The sequence below is a fragment of the Manis pentadactyla genome, chromosome 6, assembly GCF_030020395.1.
Source record: "Manis pentadactyla isolate mManPen7 chromosome 6, mManPen7.hap1, whole genome shotgun sequence".
Classification (NCBI taxonomy): Eukaryota; Metazoa; Chordata; class Mammalia; order Pholidota; family Manidae; genus Manis; species Manis pentadactyla.
The window spans coordinates 8,932,398-8,959,355 of record NC_080024.1 but is presented as its reverse complement, the minus strand read 5'-3'; the positions used below and the strand labels follow the sequence as shown (position 1 = coordinate 8,959,355).

General features: G+C 35.6%; 1 protein-coding gene across 18 annotated transcripts in view; it reads right to left on the bottom strand.

Annotated features, from left to right (window-relative positions):
- The window catches only part of TRIP12 (thyroid hormone receptor interactor 12), a 146,096-nt gene that overhangs the window by 18,622 nt on the left and 100,516 nt on the right, over positions 1-26,958 (bottom strand). For 8 of the 18 annotated variants that reach the window (XM_057503462.1, XM_057503460.1, XM_057503459.1 and 5 more), the window contains 23 exons: positions 26,119-26,211; positions 25,766-25,927; positions 24,077-24,145; positions 23,823-23,988; positions 21,632-21,749; positions 21,357-21,516; positions 19,379-19,532; positions 18,034-18,262; positions 17,626-17,744; positions 15,753-15,960; positions 13,370-13,470; positions 12,968-13,142; positions 11,721-11,862; positions 10,646-10,837; positions 9,349-9,500; positions 7,863-8,035; positions 7,420-7,493; positions 7,139-7,338; positions 6,522-6,649; positions 4,948-5,099; positions 4,123-4,265; positions 2,893-3,049; positions 1,449-1,547 (listed from right to left, as the gene is read on the bottom strand). In XM_057503462.1, the coding sequence (XP_057359445.1) occupies positions 1,449-1,547; positions 2,893-3,049; positions 4,123-4,265; positions 4,948-5,099; positions 6,522-6,649; positions 7,139-7,338; positions 7,420-7,493; positions 7,863-8,035; positions 9,349-9,500; positions 10,646-10,837; positions 11,721-11,862; positions 12,968-13,142; positions 13,370-13,470; positions 15,753-15,960; positions 17,626-17,744; positions 18,034-18,262; positions 19,379-19,532; positions 21,357-21,516; positions 21,632-21,749; positions 23,823-23,988; positions 24,077-24,145; positions 25,766-25,927; positions 26,119-26,211 (3,366 nt within the window). The remainder of the gene's footprint in view (positions 1-1,448; positions 1,548-2,892; positions 3,050-4,122; positions 4,266-4,947; positions 5,100-6,521; positions 6,650-7,138; positions 7,339-7,419; positions 7,494-7,862; positions 8,036-9,348; positions 9,501-10,645; positions 10,838-11,720; positions 11,863-12,967; positions 13,143-13,369; positions 13,471-15,752; positions 15,961-17,625; positions 17,745-18,033; positions 18,263-19,378; positions 19,533-21,356; positions 21,517-21,631; positions 21,750-23,822; positions 23,989-24,076; positions 24,146-25,765; positions 25,928-26,118; positions 26,212-26,958) is intronic. The other 10 variants (XM_057503466.1, XM_057503471.1, XM_057503474.1 and 7 more) reach the window with 6 other exon arrangements.

Genomic DNA, 26,958 nt, shown 5'->3' with positions numbered 1-26,958 from the left:
CTTACTTTTACACCATATGTAAAAATTAACTCAAAACGGATCACAGGTCTAAATGTAAGAGCTAAAACTATAAAACTTCTAGAAAAACACCCAGGAGAAAATCTTGAGACTTTTGGGTTAGAAAAAAATTCTTGGGATACAGAAATCACAAACAAGAAAAAACAATTGGATTTTACAAAAATTTAAAACTTCTATTCAAAAGACATTTTATAAGGCAATGAAAAGATAAATCAGACTAGAGGAAAGTATTTAAAAAACACTTATTTATCTCATAAAGGACTTCTATCCAGACTATGTGAAGAACTGTTAACTCAATGATAAAACAAAATGGCCCAATGAAGGAGTAGAATCCTTGGACAGGTCTCCAAGAAAGATAAATGAATGGTCTACAATTATGATGTTCTGTGTTTATTTGCATTTCTCTGATAGGGAAAAGAATCAATGAGATACCACTATAAATCCACTAGAAAAAAACTAAAAAAGACTGATAGTAACTAAGTACTGTTGAGCATATGAAAAAACTGAAACTCATACTGCATCACTAATGGGAATGTAAAATGGGACAGTGACTTTGGAACCCATTTGGTATTCCATGTCATGTTAAAATATAGCTAAGTGACTTAGCAATTCAATCCTAAATTATTTACCCAAGAAAATAAAAACACATTTACACAAAGACTTGCTCACTAATGTTCACTACAGCACTATTCATAACACCCAAAAACTGGAGAGTAACTCAAGTATGCATTAACTGGTGGTGAGATAAACCTAACATGGTATAGCCGTAACACAGACTCTATTATTCAGTATTAAAAATAAAAGTAATGAAATGATACATTTAATACAGATGAATCTCAAAAGCACTATACTAAGTGACGGTGTAACACAAATGGCTCTATACTATATAATCCCATTTATTATGATATTGTACAAAGAATAAAACTATATGGACAGGAAACAGACCAATGACTGCGAGGGACTTGGGGGAAGGTGGAGACTGACTGAAAGTTCTAAGAGAATGTTTTGGGGCGATGGGATGTTTTTCTTCATTTTGATGTGGCATTGATTATAGACTGCATACATTTGTCAATTCTTAGAACTGTACATCTTAAAAGTGTGAGTTTATTATGTAATCAGTAAGCCTGATTTTTAAAAAAAGCATTTCAAACATTTTGAAAGTTATGCTTAGAACATCCTTTCACTTTACCAACCTAAAGATTATACAAACATTTGCTCTTCTGCCAGAAAAGGAAAACTGTCTTTTAACATACAGTTTAATCTTGAACAAAAAAGAACTTAGATGATTCAAAGGAAAACAGAGCATATCTCAAATTTTCAGATAAGGTTTCCAGTTGCCTTTTAGAATTTCATAGGGAGAATAAATTCTACTGACATCTTACCAAAGGCACATGCCAAGCTAAAAACCATCAACAGACTCAGCAGCTCACCTCATTTTCATACTGGATTTCTAACATGGCCCGAGAGCTGCCAAGATCCTGCATCACAGACTCCGCTTGTTTGAGCAGCTCCTCTCTGTTCACAGTACGCTAACAAGACAAAGCACAACTGTGAGGAAACTATGCTCACATGTCACTTAAATAAATAGGTGGCATTTCTAAGTGCAAAAGAAATAAAAATTCAACTGTTATAAAAGTACTTCTTTAAAAGAATACCTCAGAAAAGGTTAATAAATAGCTGCATTGTGACAAATACAGCATCCTGGCATACATGGTTAAAAGCTAGATTTAAGTGTAACTTTTATCTTGAGCCCATGGCAAATTCAGAAAATTCAAGATGGAGAAGAATGAATCTCTGTAACTCTGACAAACATTAGTGAAATTCAGGGCTGCAGCTTCATGAAATCTCCCTGGGTACACCTAAGGTTTAAATGGTGGAGAAGTAGATATGGGGGTGGCAGGTGAGACAGGTGAGCTGAAACCTATGGACTCTGAGCTGCAGAGACCCTACAAGCACTACAACAAAGGTCTCTAATGAGATTCATAGGGATGAGAAAGGTCCTGTTACATTTTCAATTCTACCAACACCTCCTATTATCTCTGTCTATGGAATCTTAATGATACAAATAAAGGTAAGACTAACAAGGCTTCCTTTATTCCTTTTTTCACAAGTACAGTGTTGTTGTTTTTTTACTTCTCATTCCTTCTACCCCTTTTTATGTCATTAATGGCTCTGAAGAGACTTGGAGATAAAGGTTTCAGGATGACAGGAATGAGTAAGAATCCTCAGCAAGAAAGGGGAAGGTAAAAAGAGAAGGCCTAAGTAAAAAGCAGTGGAGTGTCAGAAGGACAGCACAGTGACTCAGATGGAATGGCTCTGGGCAGTGTGGCTGACAGCTGTGAATGTGGGGGCAAGAATTCGGAGCACAGAGGGTAAGTCAGCAGCAGGGACTGACTGGTCTAGCGACATGAAACACTTCAAGGATTTTGTTTCAGTCGTTTTGACTGGAGTGATTTGCTAAGGGAATAAAGCGGATCTGATTAATTCCACCTACTGCTTAAGGGATCAATTATAAAAAGTGAGGCTACAGTTTTTTGAGTGCCTAACTTAGAAAAGCCTTGGTAAGAGAAGACAAGATTTTTCTAGCACAAGAGTTACGGCAAAAAAACAGGATTGTAGAAATTATTTCAAAAACTGGGAAAAAGGACTCTTTCTAGAGGAAGAACAAGAAATCACAGCCAGCCCAGTTCTAAGAGATTGACAGGAAAATATGGCTAACACAGATGATTAAAAAAAAGATAGCAAAGAGATGGCTATAACTAAGATAGGACTCTAAACCAATTGGCATACCAAAATGCACCACATTTCTAGTTTTTCCATTATTTTGAAAAGCTCAGTTTGATTTATCTTTAAATATTTTGGGGAGAAACTTACTTTTTTTCTATCCAATCTAGGTGCAACTCTGCTATCTTGAGAATCAGACTGGTTGATTTCTGGGTTGGTATCAAGTAACCTTTGCATTGCTCGGTCCCGATCAAATGCAGTTACATAGAAAAGCATTTGCCGGGTATCAAAAGGGAAGAAAAATGGGCTGTAAAAAGATGTGATACAAATTTATTATCTGAGTTAGAATCACAAACCATAAAAAACCCTGTATTAGAAATGACTTTTGATATGATACAGAATACTAATTACAAATGTAACCAATAAAAATGGTCTAGGGAAACTAATTTTGAGGAATTTCCATAATTTGTGTATGAAAACTCTAAGTGATCAAGTTATAATGCATTAAATAGTTTCCCACTGTGAAATATGAAATTCAACTATTAAAATCCTACACTTTAACCAAGTCCATCCAAGATCATTTTTAATCTACCCAAAGACCTTTAGGAAGTATAACATGATTAGCAAAGGCTAAATTTTAAAGTCAATCATGACACTTCATGATACCATGATAACAGAATTAATGGCTTTACTGGTTCATGATTTTCCTGCCAGCTTTGGCACTTCTAAAAGTCACGTAAACCTGCCAAAAGGCAGCTGCTCATTTCAAAAAATGAGTCCTGCAGTAACCGGAAGCATAAACCCTACTGCCTTGGAGGCACAATTTTGGTAGCTCTTGACACAGAGCTGCCAAAAGCACATCCTGTGTTGATCCGCATGTCCAATGTCTATTCCACAGAGCGCAGGCAGCCATGGGAGAGTGAGGTAAGCCTAACACTCCATTGCTAATTTTACTTAGTCTTTATCGATGCAAATGTGAATAGCCACATGTGACACTGATTATTATATTGACTGGTGCACTCCTACAGTCTCTGAGAACGTAGATCTGGACCCCAAAGGCTCAGAGAATTAACCAACTACACTTCCGGAGTTCAAGTTTATGAAGGCAGAGGATTTTAATCTCCTCAGTCAAATATCGTTGTGTATGTTCCTGTTTCACATGTATAATACATGCCATCAAGTAGAGCCAGTACCAGCCCGTTTGCCCAGTCTGTTTGCATGATAAAGCTACACCATTAAGCAAGCTGTGATCAAACATGGCAATATTACCATACACATTTAAACAGATTCACTGAAGACTAGATTATTGTAACAAAACATATAAAGATTATCACAATGCTCATGCTTCCAAGACCAGCACTACAGAAATAACTGTCTTACCAGGTTTTTCCCAGCTCAGTAAGCCACGTTGGGATGTTTCCTGTCATGATTACTAACGGATCTTGAAGCTGCCTATTTGCTTTTGCTGTCAACTTACTGTTAATAAATTCACCAGTCGGAATAATCTCCTTGCACACTGCATTCTGTAAAGTATTTTTAAAAAAGGAAAAAAATAGAAGTCTACATGTAGTAAAACATCTAGCTTATATTCACTATCTCTTCCTTTATTCCCAGATACATATGCAGAGTGCCTAGATTTCCCGTGGTTTCCAACATAAAAATACAGCTCCCACTGGTGCCTCCCAAACTAAATGATAATCTGTGTGATGTAGAGTAGGACACCCCAACACCCCCATGGGGCCACTGGTACAAAATTCATCATTGATGTGGCAGCTTATGTTTTCCAAAGGCCAACTCCAATTTCTCCATTCTTCCCTACATTACATAAACATCAAAGGCAGCATTCACCTTTCACCCAACATTTTATTTTGTATCATAACTTAGATAAATGAACTTTTGATTAAATATACCTCAAAAATTTTAACTTTTAAATTCACATTCAATAGTCATTTAATAAATTTTCAGATAGAGAAAATTTTACAAGTCTGACAAAGAAAACTAATTCAAGAACGTAGGTCAGGAAAAAAAAGTGGGTGAGAGGTTCCCACTAATACATTGTACTTCACTGGGGTAGGGGTCCCTGGATTTCACTGAATCAGTGTTTCTGATTCTAGTAAAACAGGAAATTCACCAATCCCTGATATACACTATAGTATATGTCATAACACATCATGGAAAACCTCACAAGTAGGGAACATTACTCACGTCATACAAGTAATACCAGTATCGACTGATGGCATGCAAAACTCTTAAAAGAAGAATCACATCTAATGATGGGTCTTCAAAAGTTATATTTTCAGGTGGCGTAGGTATGAGGTAAACCTCTAAAGGATTTGATACTGAGGGACACACTCCATCTAGAAAGCAAAGATCAAAGTTAAATTTTGAACAAAGCCAGTGAAGTGTCATATCATCAAAGCTAAAATAGTAACCACAAGTTAAGACTTAATGCTTGGTAACTTGTTAGTAGAGTATTGACAGCTTGAACATCTTTTTATCTTATATATAAGTCATTTAAGCTTATGAAAATTTCAATTTTCCTCCTCTACCCAATTAACTATTATAAAGGATAAAAACTAATTTGCATTTCTCCTTTAAAACAAAAACAACAGCTAACAAAATGGTTAGAGAAGAATAAAGACAAAACATTTAAGTTCACTATTACAGAAATTTCCTGGATTTTTTTTTATATCTAGCCTAAAATGCTCATATAAAATGACAAATACTCCCAAATTATAAATCTGATTTAGAGAGATTATATATTCCAAGGCTTAGGGCAGCATAGACTGTTGACGTTTCCAAGTAGGATCTGTGGTTCCTTTGCTCTTAAGATTTTCCTAATAGCATTTCTTTCTTTTTTTTTTTTTTTTTAAGTGAGGGACTGATACTATTACCATTTACTTTTAACAAGAAAAACAATTAAAAATCACAGCACTATTACTGCATAGAAGAGCAATTAACACTGAAAACAGAAAATCCCAATAAGGACCCTTTTAAATAGAATAAATTTAGCTTTATGGAAAAAAAATTGCCATAATGCCCTTCCTTCTGTGGACCAGGGAAAATTCCTTCACCTGACATCAGTGTTTGGAAATCCCTGATGGGGCTAGTTCTCAGTTCTGTACGGAATGATGCTGTAGCCTAATGCGAAGCATTTTTTTTTATATCATTAATGTACCGTAGACTCCCCCTATTAGCAAGTGCCCCCCACATACCACATTACAGTCACTGTCCATCAATGTAGTAAGATCTAATGCCAAGCATTTTTACTATATTAAAGAGAGGAGGAAATGAACAAAATCATACTGGAAGAATACTACAAAGGAAAACAGGTCAGGTGGAGGCACTACTACATTCTGTAGTCATTATTACCTGGCAAACTTTTGATTCCTCCTATAATTGTTAAATTATATTATTATTAATGAAAACAATAAAAATTGAGGGTCAACTCACTAACAACAAGATTCTTCTTTAATGAATGTGTTCTATTAATAAAATTTGTCTTATAGCCTTCATGAAGAACATGAATTTTTCATGGAAAAGAATCTAAGCATTTTCTCCAACTTTCTTCCCAAATTTAATTTTGCAGATACTTAATTTTTCATTTTTCAGACACTAAAGTGAAGGGTTTGATAAAAAGCAATCATCTGTGGTTATTTCATTTTTTGTAAATTATACTGAAAGATTTTACTACTAGATATAAACCACTCCTTTAAAACCTTGAGGATAAAGAATACTGCCCCATGGCAATCTGTTTTCCCCATCATATGTCAACTTACCATGCCATAACTCATCATGTTTTTTTGCATTTCTAGGAGAAGTTTTTGTTGGAGCTGTTTGGGCTCTTCCTCTTTTACCACCAACACAATCTTTACTACTTTCTTCATCCTCTCTCACTGGTTTGTACCTAAAGTGACAGGAGAGTATGTAAACCAAAGTTAGAGTTTAAAACTGCAAATTATTCGATGACACCAAAGTGAAAGCCACAGACACCACAAAATTACCAGAAGAACTCCACGAAGTCTATCCTCTCTCCCTACATACAGATTTGGAGATTACCAATAGCACTGCTTCCTCTAAGAGAATGCAGGGAGACCGCCATCCTGGGAGGGGGCCACCTGAAACTCCAGGGGAGGTTCTGAAAAGGTCAGTTCTCTTCCTTCAACTAAGTAGCAGACATTCACAAACACTGCAGGAAGCTGCATCCAAATGCCTCTAAGGGCTGAGAGATTAAAACCGTCCTGTTACCTAAAGGAACATCATGTTATGGAGACATTTTTGTCTTAGGGTTTAGGGTCCCCTCTCCTTCTGCGAGCCAGCCCTTAACATGAATTCCAGAACACATGAACAGTATCGAAGTCGATGAAAAACCAAACAAAATCATTCTCAGACTTGCCATATTGTGTGAGTCTTCGTCCAAATGCCAGCTCTTCCTAGAGGATTGCTCTCATCATCTGTGGACTCCCTTTCATCTTCAGCCTGTATACTGAACTGCCGCACCGCCTGGTACACAGTCATGTTATATGGCAGCAAATGTTCTCCGATGTAGAATTGCAGCCTGTGTCTGACATTTCCTGAATTTAAGAACTGAGCAGCCTGAATAAAGGAGAAAGAAACCCAATTAAGCTTTGGGCCCTGAACTTCCTCCATTACAACATGGTAGGAACAGCATCTTACCAGAGACTCGTCGATTTCCTCATCAGAGCCATCATCATCACTGTCCTCATCATCTTCTCTTACTCTTCCATACCCTAAGGACCCAAGAAGGCTGTTAAACTCTAGCAATTCCACATGGCAAAGAAAAGCCTGCATATAGTGGCTAAACCAGCATATTCCTAGAAAAACATACACTTTGATCTATGAAGCAGATAGATGATCTAAGAAAACTGTCAAACACAAAATGTCATTTCTACTACATTCCCATCCAAGTCAGCAGTCAATCCCTACAAAGTTTAACATATTTCTACATGCTACTAATAATATACTGATGGCAACACAAGGTACTGATGCTAGGTCTTAACAGAAGTGGCAGTGGGTAAGTGATTTATATAGCTCTTAATACTAATTTCACCCCAAATGCACACACACAAAAATACACGATATTCATGTATGTAAAGTACCTCTAACCACAAGGTATCTTTCAATAGCTTGTACCAAAGCTAAGGGATCAATCTTGACAGGTCCTCCCTTCCACTGCTTCACATTTGCACAGTCTGGATGTCTTTGTAACTGGCATTTCAACTGATGTGTGTTGAAAAATTTTAAAGCCTGTGATCCTCTGTTGAGAGAAAAGCTCAAGATAATTTGTGAAAAAAAAGTTATTCTACTATTTTCAAAACCAACACAATTAATTCAAAAGCAACATAATACAAACTGCACTTAAGGCACAAAGCAAGCATGCACTTACTGGTGACATAAATGGCAAAGACAACAATTCAAGGTATTTAGTAAAAGTTTTCTAAAATAGGATAAAAATTTACTAAAATAGGAAATAAGAGGGTGTGAACACATGCATAAGAAAAACAAAAAACCAACATTCAATCTTCCACCATGAATCCACCTGAGCAAAGATACTTCACCACTGAGATTTAATCATTTCCCTGAAATAAAAATTCCTCAACTATGTGAGCACGCTCACTTCTACAATATTTTGCCATTGCCTAAATTCTTTTTAAAAACAAAAAACTTTATTTTTTGCTTTAATAAGATTTCAGCTACAAATCTACTTTAAAAATTAACCTTAAAATTTTACTTTACTATATTCCTTTGAATGAAGCAGTTTAATAGCTACACCAGTCTAAATCTAGTAATATTTAATTGCTCATTTCTGAGAAGGGCTGGAGAGTAAGATAAAAACAAGCTCAAAACACAGTTAATCTGTAAGGTTCCACTGGGAAATACGGAAATAGTAAAGAATATTCCATTATACTGATATATACAAATGTAAACACGTACTTTATACAAATTTTAGTGAAAGTGAAAAAACTTCATTGTTTTCTCAAGCACAACTGAAAATGTCCCCTTATTTCGGAAAAACTTCCAGGACAGTATAATGATCAAAACTGAATACCACACTCTACATTAAATTTGAAAGCAGAAAAAATCCTAGTCCATACCAATTGCTTTATCTAGCCAATAAAGCTTATTTTTAATTCAATCAAAATTTTAAATGTTTTTAAAACTACATTATGGGGAAAAAAAAGTTTTATTGAAACAGTAAAACTCCAAAATAAATGTTTCTTAAAACCCATCAAAATACCAAGTGTTATAACCACTTACATCACATATGAAATCACCTTATTTCGCAGAATGCAAACATTTTGAAGAAAAGCCTTATATATTAAGTTTGTCAATTTAAGGAAAACTAAGCCTATTAGAAGCTGCCAACAAAGTCAATGGTTTATTTCCAAAACATCATGTTTAAGACACATGATGATTAAAAAGATACAAAGTATATTATTCACTTTTTAGAGTATTCAATTTCTTCACTCATTACAGCTGAAATGTTCTTCAGGCACATGACAGTGTTTCCAGACCTCTTTCCACTCTCCAAAAAAGCAAGCACCAAGTCCAAAGGCAAGGGCATACCCAGGCAATGATCCTTACCTGCCTCCCGTCCCATTTCCACTGGGGAAGTCATGCACTTTGACTGGAAATTGTTCCATCTGGCTGAGGCAGTTGTTCATCTTGTGAACTAACGCCAACAAAGGTGCATTACCCACTGGTTCCACTCTTCCAATGGGCTCTTCTCCAGGAAGCTAAAGTTATTAATAAACCAACAGGGTAAGCAAGGCCTCTTAAAAATGGATCACTCTTCAACAAGACAACTTAACAGGCAGTTTTACAAGAGAATTGTTCATCTATTTTCTTTTCTCTTTTCGATGGATTTGTTGGAACAAGTTTTCCAAATAAATTATTTCAATAAAGACACTTTTTTTTTTACAGGCCCACAATCCCATATTCATAAACAAAACACAAATCATTTGGTGGCAAAATTTGACTCAGATACACATGAGGCTATTTGCAGTATTTATTTACCTATATTTAGTAGGAATATTCATATATTTTGCTGCAAAAACATTTCATGTGTATGGAGTGCTATTTAGAATCCACTGGGGATATCAGGTCATATATGGTATATATACTGTATTGTAGAACTCTTGAAACACATCCAGTCCTAAGGAATTTCAAATAAGAGATTACAGGCCTATACTTTATCTTAAGCATGGTATAAAACTATAGCCAATACTGCTGCCCATCTTATGAATCTCTAATTACACTGATGATCCAGAGAGGTTTCCGAAGGGATGCTACCTCTTGAACAGCTGGAAACAAGTATGACGGTGTAGAGTCAGTATGTCCAAGACTAGTTAGTTACTTTCTTGCCCTCACCTACTAAGGTCAAAGAAGGGGAGCCATTCTGTGGTTCTGCTCCTGTAATCCACATTGTAAATGGTGACTAAGTTCTCTTAAATGGAATTGTTAGCACTATGTTTTATATACAAAATGGAAATGTATGTCTACTCTACCTTATGTCATTAGCTACATTATGTCAACCGTATTTCCTTTAAGAAATGTATTGCAAACTACACTATGTATAAAAGCATACTGAGTATAAGATACATTCACAAGAGACTCTATTAATGGCTTGTCATAAGGAAAACACAAAGACCCAAGTTAACAGACGATAGAAACTGTGGCATTTGCTTCATTAAATTTCCATGTTGTTGTTTTACTGTTTACTTGACATAGAAAAGATGAAGGAATCCAATTTGTTTCCTACTACGGTGAAGTTTCTAGCTTGCTATCTTCACACCTACAGGAAATTACTACTGGGATGAAAATACACACATTAGCAAGCAATGATTCTTATAGTAAGATATGCAAGCATTGGATAACTTACTGGAGAAGAAAAAAATACATGAAGGAATCTCTTTAATCTGATCTCTCTGCTCACAGCATCCTTTTCACTTTTAGATGTCAAATAAAGCAACAGCTGCTTCACAAATCCACTATGCTGGATTTCAAATGATGAAACATCTGACTCTGAGACTATGCTACGGATTTCTACAAGGCACTCAGCTCCACCATCCACCTGAAAGAGTTAGGAACAGTATTTCTATATTGATTTAAACAGTCCTCACTAACTGTACAATCCCAGTTGCCTGAAAGGAAATGAATACATTTTCAACATCTTTTAAAAATAGAAGGCAGGCAGCCTGTGGGGTGGGGAGGGTGGGGGTGGGGGCAGGAGGAAGGGGTGATACATTCTTGACAGTTTCTTAGAAATTGTGATCTTACATACACATACATACACTCTCTCCCCCTTTCTCTCACAAAATGTTAATATTTCATGACAGAAAACCAAAGTCCATACTAACATAAAAAGAAAATTTCATAATTGACAAATGTATTAAAAAAAAAGACAAAAGAGCTGTAATACCAAAATGAAAAGACATACAAGAGTATCAGGTATGGCTATATATTAATACATTTAAAATCTGAGTGAAATGGACAATTTCTTCAAAACCATGTATTACTCAAATCACTCAATGTACATAAAAAATATAGAAAGTCTAGGAATCAAATGAAATATACACAGGTTTAACAAACTTCTACCTCCCCAATTACTCTCAGACCCCAGGAGGAGAGGGATTAAGGAGGGTCCCTACCAACTCTAGTACCTGTAGTTAAAGAGGAGATGTGCTGAGGGACATTTCCGATGTTTCTTTGTCAAGAAAAACAGGATGTGAAGGTAAGAAAGTCAAAGATGAGAGTCATAGTTCATTTAGTGATAAATGATGGAGTATCCAAGTCAAGGGACCGTTGAAATGTTGATGCCTAAGGTACCTGTCTGGCTAAAAAGCTGACCTATGATAGCTAAGTCCATGGAAAACCAGAGAGTCACCAAGGAAAGGAACAGCAAGAGATTCCAGAAGAAACTGGAAAGGATCAGCAAGCTGCATGGGACACAGTACCTGGAGGTTGAGTTGTTCAGTTGCAGCACAAAGTCTCTGAAGGACATTTAGTGCAGGGTTGCTTCCATCCATGTTCTCAGAACTGAAATAACGCTCTACAAATTTATGCGCCTGCTCCTTAATCCAACCTTTAATTTTTTCTCTGAAAGGAGGAAAAAGGAGATAGTAAAGCCTCAATGTACCTAGAAAGGATTTAAATTTTAAGCTCTAAACAAAGGCAAATAGCTGATATATTAAAAAACCCTTTCTGGCCTATGCTTTTTATAATAAATTCAGTTTCCACATCAATCAAATTAAGTTTCATTTTGAAAATGGACTAAGATGCACCTAGAGACACGTACAGCTACTTAAAATCATTTCAGGTCATTCACTACATGAACAGTAAAACATCAAGTCTAACTTCTTGGAGCTCTACAATGTAACAGTTTCCTACCCGTCCACCTTAAAGCAATTATTATCTGTATTATCCTTTACTTGTCCTCCCAGAAGAGCTGAAGTAAAGAATCACAGACCAGAAACATGCACCTGTTAGGTGCAGGACCCCTAAAACTGAAAGCCAGCTATTTGAATTATAAATTCTGATGACTTCAGAAATACATTTGCTTAATTATTTTTAACTTAAATTCGGAAAAACCACCACCAACCAAACCAATCAACCAAGCAAAAAGAGCTTGTTTTCCCAATGGCATTTTAAAAAGATCTAATTTGAAAACAAAGTAACCCTTGCTGATATGCTACATCCAGAGCCTATAAAAACAATTTAAGGATTTTGGAGAAATTATGTTTAAAAGCCATAAACTGGTGTGAAACGCTTTAGCTATGTTTCTTAAAAAACGCAAGGCTCTACTTTAAGATCTTTGGGTTCAGTTATAAAGATAGAGGAGGGGTATCACTGAGAGTGAGTAGGGTGAGTGGGTAGGCAGACAGAGAAGATACCAGCTTTCTCTTGTTTAGAACAAAACTAAGGTACACGTCCCATGGTGAACATTAACTTGTTTGGTTTTGAATATACACAATTCCCAGCTAACGAAGCTAAAAAGAATTTTAAAGTTTAAGACTGGAACTTAATTAGGATAAAGCTGAACACAGAGTTTAAGAACTGACAATCTACTCCAACCTTGAGCAATGCTACTTCCAAGCACAAAGCTCTGTGTTCATGTTTCACCTCCATAAGAAAAATGTGCTTACTGAAACAAAGTCAAGCTTTTCTAATCTGAGAAAAGTAATACAGAAATGCCCCGCTGTACCTGTTATTGGAGATGGTGTCCTTGGAGGCAGCCCTGGCAAGACCACTGACTCCCGCGGTTCGTGCCGGTTCAATGTTGTTGCTATTGGACTGAGCACTCAGCCTTCCCCACGTTTTGGGATTCAAGCTTGCCAGGAAAGAAGATTTAGGTGACTGAGTAGTGGTGGGGCTTTTAGCTATGAAAAGAGAATGACAGTTAAATTCATTTTAGCGTAACTGATGAAAACCAAATGAATTTTAAGATTCACATTCTCAATAGATTAATTAGCTGAAAGAACTAGGAACTCTGGGTATTGAGGAAACTCAGGAGTACTTCAAAGGCATCAGCAGTTTTAATGAAGTACATACTTTTACCTGCTTTCAACTTTCCATTTACCTCCCCCAGTTCCATCAGAAGAATTACCTTGATTGTCTACTTTGTCATCATCTCTTGGAGGTGAATACTTTGGCCTTCTTGGCCCTCGTTTTGGCAGTCGTTTTCTCTTTAGAACATCACTTAATCGACTATCACATGGGAAAATATGGATAAGTTTAGCAATTACCATGATTATCATCACTCATTGAAAATCAAGCTAAAATAGCACAAACAATGAGTTATAAAATATTGCCACAACATGGTATTATTCATTTAGTGATTAATGCCTACTGTGCACCTGTCATGTTCTAGATGTGTACAGAGAAAACGACTAATTCAGAAAATGGCTGTTCCACTATACTGAACTGCTGAAAGTAAAGTCAGAGTATCTCATTAACCCTGTGTTAAACTTTTATAAAATGTAGTACATAAAGTGCATAAAACAAATTATATAACATAAAGAACCAACATTAAAAAGAACTGTGTGATCACAAATTAGAAAAAGATTATTCTATATCTGCATACCATATTTCTTCACTAGCTTAAATGACAAGTAAAATACACATGGTATTGAGAGTTAGTATTATCAAAATACTTTCTAATACTACCCAAAGTGATTTCATGATATGCAATGGCAGTGCCACCCTAAATCAGTGTACTTACAACTTAGTGATATATTTTTTTAAAACCCAAAATTACCTATGAACAAATTTAGCTAGTGAGAGTTTAAATAACCCATCTTGAATTAGAATTTATAAAATAAAACATACAAAGCCTTTCTGTGTTAGTTTCACTATTGTTAAGAACACTAGAGACAGAAACAAACAGATTCTCAGAATAACAAAACTACGTAAGATGGAAAAGATGAAAAAAATGTTCTGGTTTTAGTTGGTCTGTGACCCAAACAAGGAAAAAGAAATTGAAGGAAAAAAATTTTTTAATCTCCTAGTACCTGATATGTCTATTGAAAATAATAATGTATTCAAGTACGCTTGACAACCAGGACAAGTGAACATTCAAAGAATAAACTCAAATGTGACTGAACAATTCCTTTACAAGTTTGTACGAATTTATCATTTAAAACTGTATTAGAATGGAATGGAACCACTTAAAATTCTCTAAGTATTTTAAGATAAAGGTTCTTTCCTCCTATTTTTTTTTAGAATCATTAGCTGTTAGAACCTAGAATTAAGTCTAAGTCCTTAACCTGAAGTGGCCCAAAAATATGCTGCCTCACATTTCACCAAACACATATGGTATCTCAGGCCCTATGCTCAATAGTAAAACCGCAGTTAGGGGAGGAAGGAGAGAGGCAGGCACGGTGGGGAGGAAAATAGCACACAAATCCAACTTGTACAGGGAAGGTGGGGAGTTCCCGGTATTGTCAAGGCCCGATTTCCTTGGACTGTGCCTATGACATGGGTACCACCTAAACTCAGCAGCTCCCTAAATCACAGCAACGGCATGAGAAGTCCCAGTCTGCTGCCCTAAGTCTTAGAATTGCCAATATTCGTATTAAAGCTAAAGCGGATAACTGCCACCAGGTGGCACCAAAAGCAGCTAGAATCCTGAGCCGGCCAGCTTCATAGGACGATACTACATTGTCATTCACAAGATTAAAATGTTTTGGACCCCACTTAAGTATTGTATGTCTTACCAAGATCCACTTTGCCTTTAAAGTTGTAAAGGAGTATTACATTGAGTACATTCATTCTGAATTTCAGAACTAAATTTGAGTCATCATGCACCATTCGTAGAGCAATACTAAGTTTCTAGTATCAGAAGTAAAAACATTTAGAGTATGACTTGCTTCAACACAACAAAATGAAAACCAGTAAGAGGGTTTGGTAATGTTCTCTGTAGCCCAGTACAACAAAAGGATTATAAATAGATAGAGATGGAAGTAGAGAACAGTCTTTAAGAATTCTGGTTTTCCTTTATTAACAGCGAAGTATAAATTCCCATTTGCCAATTAAATGGGAAATCAGGTTTTTCTCTTAAGATTCTAAAAATTCTAATTTTTAACATTTTTCACTATATCTGTATCTGGATGTCTTGAAGCTGGTATGTATCTGAAAAATGGTAAATAATCACAAGATTATGGAATCAGAAATGAGAGCTCAAATCCTGCATCTGTAAAAATAAGTGTGACACACTGCAAGTCATTTAACTTCTCTGAGCTTGATTCCCTTGTATGTCAATGGAAATACCATGTATCTTTTATGGCCCCTAAACATGGCTCAAAACAGCAGGTTTCCAATAAATGTCCAGTTTTCTCCCCATTCTCATTAAACAGCTAACAAAATACAGATGGGAAAATAGTAAATGTACACTTTTGCTAATATTTTATTTTACCATTTTATTCCCTGTGTGAGCCCCAGGCAAAGTTAAATGCAAAGAGCACAAAAATCACCACAAAACTCTGACTTACCCTTGAGGGCTCAGATCTAAGGAATCATCTCTGCTGTGCTGCAAGCTGGGGGATCCCAAGTCAGCCGAGGCATTAGTGGCAGCTGTGGCTGTTCCACTATTGACAGACGTTGTGGACCCCAAGGATCCTGACCCATTCGTACATGCCTTTGGTGGACTTGTCAACAAAGACTCAGACTCTGCTAAGTGTTTTACTTGATGCATTACACCTATATAATAACAGATTTAAGAATCAATTTTAATCAGAATAGCCTCCCGGCCGTTACAAAATCCCTAAACACTAACACCAGTTAACAGGGAATTAATAAATAGTACCTGGAAAATAGGGAACAAAATTTAGGTGCCAGGGTATTCAATCTGACTCCATTCAGAGAAGTAGCAGGCAAATTGAAAAGTAAAGATATTTATATTGAATATCTTCTGATATTCAAAACCTAGTAATAGGAAATTTAATAGGATCACATGTGAAGTATGACTGAGAATTCAAAATAACCATTATAAAAATGATAATCAATTACAGAAATATCATTGCCAGAGAGGAGAAAAAGACTCATAATCATTAGTTAACCTGAAATGCCAAAACCTGAAATGACAAGATCACAATACCAGTGTCAAGAACACCAGCCATCGAAGGGTGGTGATTTTCACATCCTTGGACATGTATAACAAAAGCTAATAGTAACTTATAAGGCAGGGATTCAAATCTGAGCCAAGACCATGAAAAGATGTGCAGGGTGGGTGGAGGTGGAGAGGTTCAAGAACTACCAGACTGTATGCAAGCACGAGTCAAGGATGCCAGCCTCTGTAAACTCCATGCAGGTCTATGTGTCTGAATGTATGTGAATGAATGTTCACAAACTCAACATTTTTCTAGGGAAGAGTCCAGGGCTTTCCATCAGATTCTTAAAGAAAAGCCCAACAACAACAACAAAACTCAAACTCCTAAAAAAAATTCTGAATGAAATCAAAGAAAAAAAAAAAAGTCACCACTAAGAAAAAAGATTGATTTTAACATACTTCCAAATCCAAAATTTGGAACAAGTAAAAGCAAAAAGCAATAAGGAGTAGATATCAAAAATAATGCACAAAATGCAAAATTCAAGATAAGCTAAGGCTAAAAATAAGAACACATACAATCATATGCAGAAAATACTAGGATTGCTGGTAAGATGGAAGATAAAGGTGGGACTACTTAAGGGGAAAACACTAGTATTTCCTGTATTCTCATAACACCAAAGTATCCTAAAAGACCAAAAAAAAAAAGGGATTTCTGTTGAAGAGAAACAACTTCTTTTAGTATCTTAGCAGGTTTCAAAAGCAATCAAACCTGAATGAATGATACAGCTTGATCGTGAAGTCTCCAAGAATTGAATGGAAAAGTACCATGTCTCCAAGGATGATATCTACATCCAAATTCCTCAAATTAGAGGACTAGACCCACTGCACTTGAAGGGCATTCCACGTCTTAAAACATTTCATTAGCTACACAATGAAATACAAAATAATCATCTGTACAATTGTTCTGATCTACTAATACGATCCATTGGGGAAGAATATCACCTCTGATTTTTTAAGGAATCTTTATGAGCAGCTATGTATTACTGATATAAAAAGTAAGTCAATAATTGCTTTTGCACCAGCAACTCAAAAAAATTACTGGAACTTACTAGGGTTCATTAACTGACAGTGAATCTCACACAACCTGTATTAATGGATTTATAGAAGACACACTATATGTACTTGAGCAATAAGCATACAAATTATCTTACATTAAAAGGTAATAGCTTAATTTGTGTTCCACAGATTAAAATTAAACTTCTATTGAAATACTATTTAGACTAAAAGATTAATTAGTTAATTATGAATGACATTACCTTCTCTTCTGAAGTAAACACTAAAAATATCAGGTAACTTCTGCATTAAGATTTCTGCCATCTGAAGTGCTCCAACTACTATCTTCAAGTCTTGGCTTGATAGCATGGAAGCAATGTGACTAAAAAAAGAAAGCATTTATATATAAAACATTCATCTGAGTTTGATAATTATTTTGGGGCATACTGTAAATCTGAGAGCAAAATAATCTGTGAAACCAGTCCACTAAAACAAAATTTTTCTTCAACGCTCAACTTTAGCATTTATTTCACTTTTTATCAAGTGTGTGTGCAAATATAAAAAGACAATGAAGGGTTTTATGCCTGTTTTCCCTGTATTATTAAAGATTTCTCAAATTACTTGCAGAGACATGAATTTCTAAAATGTTTTCACTATTTTCATGTACACACCTTGAAACAGCATGGTTTTTCAGGACGTCCTTCAGAAGTTCAGCATCGGCAAAATAAATAATCCTAAGGATTGCTCTAAGGCACTTATGTCTGACCGCAGGCCCTGCTGAGGAGCTATACACTTCATAAAGAACGCCAAACAATGTCTTAATGAAAGACTTAGCCAGTTCCGGATCCTCTTTCATAAGCTGTGCTCGAGCATCATCCTTCTTTAACTCTGAATATCCACCTGTTATAAAAATGTACAATCTTAAAGTTACAGCCTTCAGAAACACAATGAAGTAACAATAAAACATTCAGACCAATACAATTATTTAGAATGCCATAAAAATTTTTGGTTATAAAACAAATTAACCTACCTAACGTGATCAACTAAAGTCTATACAGATGCTAAAGGCATTCAGACAGAACTTAGCCAGCTAGAAAAATCACTGACCATTCTGGCCAAGTAAAAAGAGGAAGGCACCACCAACCACTGCACCTCTTATTTCACTAACAAAGGTTCAACAGATAGATAGTGGGGATATTTATTTATTAATCAGTAAAACCACTGGAAAGAAACAAACAGAGTTCAAGAAATGGATAGTAAATATTTAGCTAGAAGCTATGGAAAAAACAAGATGAGCTGTCATTCTGCTTGGAGACAGTAAGGTGTAGGGAAAGGTAAGTGATGAAAGGTAAGCTCCAAGATCAGGGTTTGGCAAAGTATTGCAGAACGCCAGGTCCAGCCAACCAGCTATTTCTGTCAATACAAGTATACTGGAACACAACCACGTACATTTTTTACATCCTGGATATGGCTGGCTAGGGGCTATAACAGCAGTGTTGAGTACAGAGCCTGACCCACAAAACTTAAAATATTTACTACCTGTTGGACCTTTTCAAAGAAGGAAAAAATGGCTGACCCTAGCACTCTAAACTAAAGCTGCAAACGCATCAGTCTAAATCTTCAAGGAGGGGGATAGATGCCAGAAACCTGGGGGGGGGGGATCACAATCTTCTATTCTTCAATAGTGAAGAAGAGAATTTTGATAGGAAAATATAAAACAGAAGGTTGGAAAAAACTAATCTGATGGGTATGGGTGATTCTTAAGGGGTAATAGGATAAAAACAATTGCACAGGCCAATTCTGACTGGAGTCTAAGACACTGCAAATAATGTAAATTATATGGAGGATTACCACCAGTTAAGTAACACTGGCTCACTCGCCAAAGTACACACACACACAAAAATAGTAACAAAAAATTACTCCTATGCAACTCTTAAAAATAAAGACTCTCAAACATTATTACAAATAATATTCACATGACCATACAGTACTACTCTGAATACAAAAGGTACTTACTAGTGTTAGTATTGGCTAAGGGGTTAGGTTTTCTCTGAATGGCACGTGCTGTTCCCGTGTCCTCATTGATTTGCTGCATAGAATTAAAATCAATAGTATAAACTCGTCCCAGAGTGGACAAGCTTATCTCATCCTCACCGACCTGATGGGCTGCCTGAGAGCAAAGAGAGAGAAACCTTGAATATAAACATGGAGAAATTTATAAACTTAAGACACAGTGGGGACCCTCCACAAATGCTGACTTACAGATTTCATCAGGTTTTAGACGGTGAAGTAATAGAATATGGAAAATTTAATAGTGTGGATGTGACAAAACTCATTCATTCAACAAATCATGTTTGACTGAACAGAAATATACACTGAAGGTCCTATCAGGTCCCCCAAGACATAAATACAGGTAAAATCCTGTTGAATGATCCAGTCATGTAGAATTATTGACACGAAGAAACCATCATTTGTATTATGAAGGCTTTTAAGACATTGCTGATAGGAAAAAAAATGTTATCCATAAATCTTAGTATCTAATTGTCTTAGGTTAAAGCATTATTGACATCATAGATTCTTAGCAATCCACCAAAATCCCCGTTTAAATAAAATGTCCTATGAAATTGTCCTAGGTAAATGAAAAAGCCTCTACATTTGAATGGTGCTTCTCAGACTAAAAGAGACATGACTGGAAATAGGAGCGCAATCACTAGAGGCTCAGTGTGCTGCATGGTATCCATCTAAACTGAGACTGTTTCATCAACAGTTTGGCTGATTTTAGACAGTCCAATGAAGTGACAGAATAACTCATCTTATTACAGTGCAACCTCTGGCATTCCCAGGTTGAAAGACAGCACTCTTAGGAAATACAAGACAGTGAGCTAACAGTGAAAAGGCAGTATCGGGAAAATGCTAAGAAGAACACACAGTTAAGAGACCACAACCTGCACAGACACTGAAGCTGACAGTGCACAGAAGGACCGTCAGTTAACTCCTCATAAATGCTGCTGCCTCCGAATTTAGGTATTTTTATAAGGATTTATGGTTTTATAACATAAGTCAGTGGTTTCAAAGTTTTTCAAAAATGCAGTTTTAGAAACTGGTAGATGACATCTTTAAAGAATGTCTGTTTAATTATTATGTTCTAAAAAATTCAAATACCACAGGTTAAAATCAGAAAATAGGGGTTTAAAGGTATGTTATATATTGAAAATACCAGTAAAGGATGCATGCCATCTCAAAAATGCAGTGACCAACACTGTCTCCTACCTCATCTCGGACAAGTATTTTACCTGACCTGAAAATTTTTTAAAATCATTTCACTGCAAAGTTTACACAGAAGTATGGAGATAAGAATAAAATTATACATAAAACTTTCACAGGAAAACACTGTGAAGACTTTGGTGTATTTCCTTTGTTATTGTCCTCTTTTATTTTGCCAACTTTCCAAAAGAGCCACATTAATTCTGAGTATTTTGTTTTCATTTATCAGATCCCATTTTATGCCATTAAAACTTATCCCATTAATGACTGCATTATAAGGAAACCTATGAATATATCACAATTTACTTAATCATTTGCTAGATACAGGTATATAAATTGTTTCTATGTTTTTGCTCTGAAGAAATAGTCAGAAGCAACTATTTTATGTAAATCTTTGCTTTTGATTCTTCTGGATAGGAGATAGAGGGAACTTTTAGAAACATATAGCCTAACTCCTCCACTGTTTCCTTCCAGATGAGGAAACAACAGAAAAAAGAACTTAAATTACTCGCTCCATGTCAATCAGGTAGTTAGCAGCAGAAGCAGGACTAGAGCATCATGTTTTCTGACCTGAACAGAAATGAGGACCTTGTTCTCAGGAGACAAAATAAGAGAATCTTAAGTTAATTTAAAACTCAGCACATTTAAGTACATACAGCCACCCTCCCGCTCCATCCCTACACCCACTCTCCACCAAAATAGACATATTTAAACGGTTCAATGAAACTACTACCTCAATGATCCGGCTGTCAATCCTGTTATAGGGATGCCAAAGGCCACGGTCATCACGCCACTGCCATATCGCACCATCTGTGTTCTGTGCATTTCCCTTCTTCAGCATGGTATCAACTGCAAAAATGCCCTCTTTTGGTAAACACGGCATAAGCTCGCTGAAAACAGAAAGTGCAATTATATTACAAAGCAGCCTCCTGAACTTTTAGGAAATGACAGGTCTCCAGGTAAAATACCCTTTCATAAACCAGTTACTATTAGCCCCATCTTTACCAAATCAGAGACGTCAATTCATACAGTTCTTGAGGACTTCGTGGAACAAGGTCAATCTGTTCCTGACAACTTCCATTGGAGGCACCACACAGGAGGAAGTGAAGCGTTTCTGCAATGTCTGTAAAACCAATAAAAAACAAAAGCCCATGAGACTACTTGTATTACCTAATTTAAGAGATAATCATTCCTTAGAGGGGAAAACAATCAGAATTATTTTTTTATAAAGCAATATACTACAAAAATTAAAAATAAAAATGAGTTATAATAAAAACCTTCTAAAAGGTTTATGAAAATTTTAACAATTTCTTTCTAAGGACTCCTGAGTTTCTAGGCTGGACAACTACTCACAAATCTATGCCCCGAGACTTCAGGAATCTTTTATTAACTCTCCTTGAGGAGCACAGTGCTTTGTACAAAAGTACATTCAACATACATTTGAATCATCAATTCAAGTATATTCAAGTATTTGTCTTCTATTCAAAGATACCAAAAATCTGTGGCCGAAGGATAAAACATACCAATTAAAAGCACCTAACATTACCATATTGTGATCAGGAAAGCCATTAGCTTATATACATTTAGCATGCCAATCTAATACAAAGATAATTAAAATATCGTCTGCCAGAAGTTTCTATTCCCAGAAGACATCAGCATAGCGGGGAATTTGCATGAGAACAGCCTGATGTATAGACACACTGTCAGTGGAGGAAGCTCCCAGCCTCCACACAGGTTGCCACTCCAACAGCTAAGCTAGCTAGACAAGGTCAGAGCTTTGCTGGCGTTGGTTGTGTATGTTTCTCTAAATACTACATATATGTAAAATAGAAACACTGCACTGAAAAATACTGCCAGTAATCAGTAAGTCCTGTTATCAAGCAAAGTATTTATCACTGATTTGGGTAAAGAGGTGTAGATAGTTAAATCTCTGTTTCACAGAAACTGCCCCAACAGTGATGAAAATTTTTATTTTCCTGAAAAATTATGGTTTTGCCAACTTGCCTAAGAAACATTAATACACAGCAATGGTACATTCTTTTCAATAAATCACTTCAGTTGTATTATTTTTCTCCAAAATTCTCTGCCAATGTGCTAATTCACAAGAAATGAAACTAAAGATAAAACTGAGTTTCCCCCAAAAAAGTAGTGTTATGCTACTTACTATTCTAAGCCGTTAAGACCAAAGGCTGTTCTGTCAGTGAGTATCATCACAGACTCCCAAGGAAACATGCTCAGAGATTAGAATTATGGACACAAAATTACCCACAATTACAGATATTCCATACAAAAGTAAGCTATACTCTGCTAGCACTAATACTAACACATAGTTGTTTTCTTAAACCACTGTCTTCAGACACTAACTTGTGAAACCTAAGGTTTAAGAGAGGAAATGTGAGCAGTATGGTAGTACAACAGAATTGTTTTCCTGCATATTCAGTAAGGTTGGGAAAGGCTTAGAAATACTAAATTAGCAAAGATGAGAGACATTCATCTGTATAAGTTCCAACCTTTTGAGGGAGAGAACATTTTGGAATCATATAAACTGCTAGAAAATCTGACATGGGCAGAAAGGACCACTAAAAGGTGGAAGACAAGCAATTATACGCAGCAACATAAAACTGAGAATTCTGATGGAAACATCATTACATAATGGAAACTTTATCAAAGCCATAATCTTGGTTCTTTAGCCCCTAAAATTTTAATGGACAGTTGATCCTTGAACAATACAGGTTTGAACCACTTATACACAGATTTTTTGCAATAAATATACTGGAAAATTTTTTGGAGATTTGAGACAATTTGAAAAACCATTTTCTTTTCCCTAGCTTACTGTATTGTTAGAATAGGTATAAAATACAGGTATCATACAAAGTATGTGTTCATCAACTGTTTTATGTTATCGGTAGGCTTCTGGTCAACAGTAGACTGCTAGTAGTTAAGTTTTTGGAGAGTCAAAGTTACCCACATTTTGGACTGTGTGGGGTTATTAGCAGTCCTAACCCCCACACTGTTCATGGGTCAACTATACTATAATTATGTTGTCTGCACACAAATTTATTACACATTAACATTTTCTTCCTTTATTATCCAGTGGCTATATTAACAATCTCTTCTGCTTACAATGACTTTACTTATTAATGAACATTTTAAAAGAAGACACTTCTCCTGCTTAAAGTAGGAAAATAACACTTACTTTGCTTCATAAGTTGAACAGCTAAAGTTGGACAATTGGAACACATCAGAGAAAACATGCGAACCACCATTATAAACATTCCAGAACTCAGTATTGGTGGCGTCACTACCAACAGCTGTTGAACATTTGTAAGCAGATCTTTGGAGGCAACCTGTTGGAGTAAATTCTTCACAACACAAGAAAAAAGGAATTGTTATATGGTGATTCAGCAATTTAACAACTTCAAAAAAACACCACCAAGGCTAAATCCTTACCTCTTCATGTTGGAAATTGTCCACTAGACGTGCAAAACAAAGGCAAGTGCTTTCTACTGATTTTTTATCCTATTTTTTTAAACAAAAAAAAAATAAAGTTTATTAATGTAAAGCATTTTCACTGTATTAACATCACTACCTTAATCTTCTTCCTAACCCCAAATTCTTCAAGGCCGGCTCAATTAGATGTGAGCTTTGAAAATGTAATCAGTCTAGGAAAGGTGTAACAATAATATGATTCCAAAGTGTAAAGAATCATACTGATATTATCTCTCTCTCATTAAGGCCCAACAGATAAAAGCAATTACATAGAAAAGGACCAACTTTTGTGCTTTGTCCATTTCAATACCTATACAAAAATTACAACAACAAAAAAAGACATCACACCATTCTAAACAGCATTCCCAGTAAAAATGTTTAAAACATTCATATACTAAAACACTGGAAACAGTATTTAAGTATACGTGTGCTAGCTAGAGGTTTCCTGATAACGTGAGAAACTACGTGTACATTTGCTTTATTCACTATTAAAATAATCAAGAAAGAACATTAGTCTCACTGAGAAAACATTTGAAATAATCCCTGTAAAAGTGGAAAGAACAATTTAATGATTTACTAAGTGTTTTGACAGTTTGTTTTCTCCTTTTAAGATGTAAAAACTAGACTTGTATAAAAATGAGAATTATTCTGGTATTTTAAAAGCCCTACACTTGCTCTGTCACTACTTAGTACATACAGACAGAGTGCTACAAATAACAGTGGCCAACTACTTAACTTCTCTTAACTCTTACAACTTATTTCCAAAATAAAGTACTGAAATCACAGCTAACCGGAGAACATTATCTGTGGTCCCCATAAAGCACAGGTCATCTCAGCTAAGTTTTAAAAAAATAAGTAAACAATGAATGGCACCACTTGTATCTTAATCATCTTAGGAGCACAACACTTCAAAGTGACTCAATAATTACTATATTATCTTATATAACCCCGTAATATATTCTATGTACCTAATTTTCCCAAGACTTTAAGAACACTTTGTAAACGTGATTTACAAAGCTGGACTTCTAAGTATCTTTTTAGCAGTAACAACACTTTAAAACATTGGCCTGTATTGAAAGAAAATTAAATTTCTCTACAAGCTTAAGGCTTAACTCATGACGTGTCCTCCACGCCAGTCTCTGCAAACCCTACTGCTCATACTGTATCACCAGGCTCACTGACTCAATCTCCTAAATAATTGCTCCTGCTCTACTCCAACCCCAGAGAGCACAGCCTACATTTTTCACTTTATTTCTATCTGGGATACAATCTCACTTCTTCTGATCTAATTATTATCCTCCTAGTCTTGTCTGCCTAACCATTTAAAGACAGGGTAATCTTTCCAAAAGGAAACTCTGGTCATATCACATGGTAAACGCTCTTTTTGCTGAAATAACAATTCATCCCTTAGAGTCAAAACAACTGAAGATATCAAAAAAAAACATATGAAATATGGTTCTGTGGGTGAATCCACCAAAATTTTATAAAGTGACCCTTAGGTACATAACTGGTTAACATAGGAAACAACACTGATTAAAACATTTCCAATTTATATATCCAGTTGCAAGATTTAAAACCCTAGTTGAAACTGGCATTTTTAAAAAATGTAATAAAAAATTTTATTACACATAAAATAGGCTCATCTTTTACCTGATGGGTTAGCCTTTGGGTAAGCAATGGGAGGGAATCTGCCACAAAGTGAAATTCATCTGGCGTGATACTCTGACAGCAATTGGCTGCAATCGCTAGTGCATTTCTTTGGGCATTTATGCTGAAGAACTCTAGATACAGCAAGCAGTCTGCCAAACCACCCTAAAATACAGAAAACTGTTAAGGTGAAGAAATGCCCTTCTAACAGCAATTTAAAAGAATAAAAAAATAGTAAAGAGTCTAGCACTTCACTTGGGAAATTGTACCTTATAGAGATGGCAATCCAGGAGCTAATACAAATGTGATCTAAAATCGACTCAACACTAAATTAAATATTTAGTTCCAACACTTACCGCCTGTAGAATGGCTTTACTGTGTCTACGTGATAACATCTCCAAGGCCGTCAAGGCCTGCTCTGCCACATCAATACACTGAATAACTTGCAGCTGGGAACATATAAATGGTGACTTAAGGTTATCGTTCAAGTTATTTTCTAGTTGCTTATCTTCTACATGAATAGACACAGTATTTTCTAATTTCAATCAATCTATACTGCCACTAACATGACACTCACCACAGGAAACCAGTGACTTATAAGCTTAAGCTATAACATACAGCCAATATATTTTTCAACTACTTTGCTCTCTTTTAAGATATTGAAAAATGTTTTATATTGAGAAAAAAAACCAATCCAACTATATAACTTTAAATCTTCATATTTAAAGTAGACTATTTTTATAACTGATTTTTAAAATCAGGTTTTCAACTTTATACCATATTCCAAGGCTTTCACATAATGCAATTTTTATTGTTCATTAAAAGGAAAAAGGCCCTTCAGACAGACCAAAAACATGACCTACCACAGATCATAAGAAAAAGTTTCCTTTCTCCACTGACTCATTTTACGACCCTGAGCAATGCACTTTGTCTCAGCCTCATCAGCTATAAAATGAGGGTATAAGTAGCTATCAAGCTCATTAGAATGTTTTCTAGAAATAATTAGATTATTTTTATTCAAGTGCCTTAAGTTCTTCTCTGTAAGATTTTATATTAATGTGGTAATATTACTAAAAATTTATAAAACTGAATTGACTTTATAAATGTTCCATTAGCATTGACTTTACTGGTCTGCTAAGCGTTAAATATCTTCTTCCTGGAAATCTTGGAGAAAAGTACACTTTTGTTAGATAATG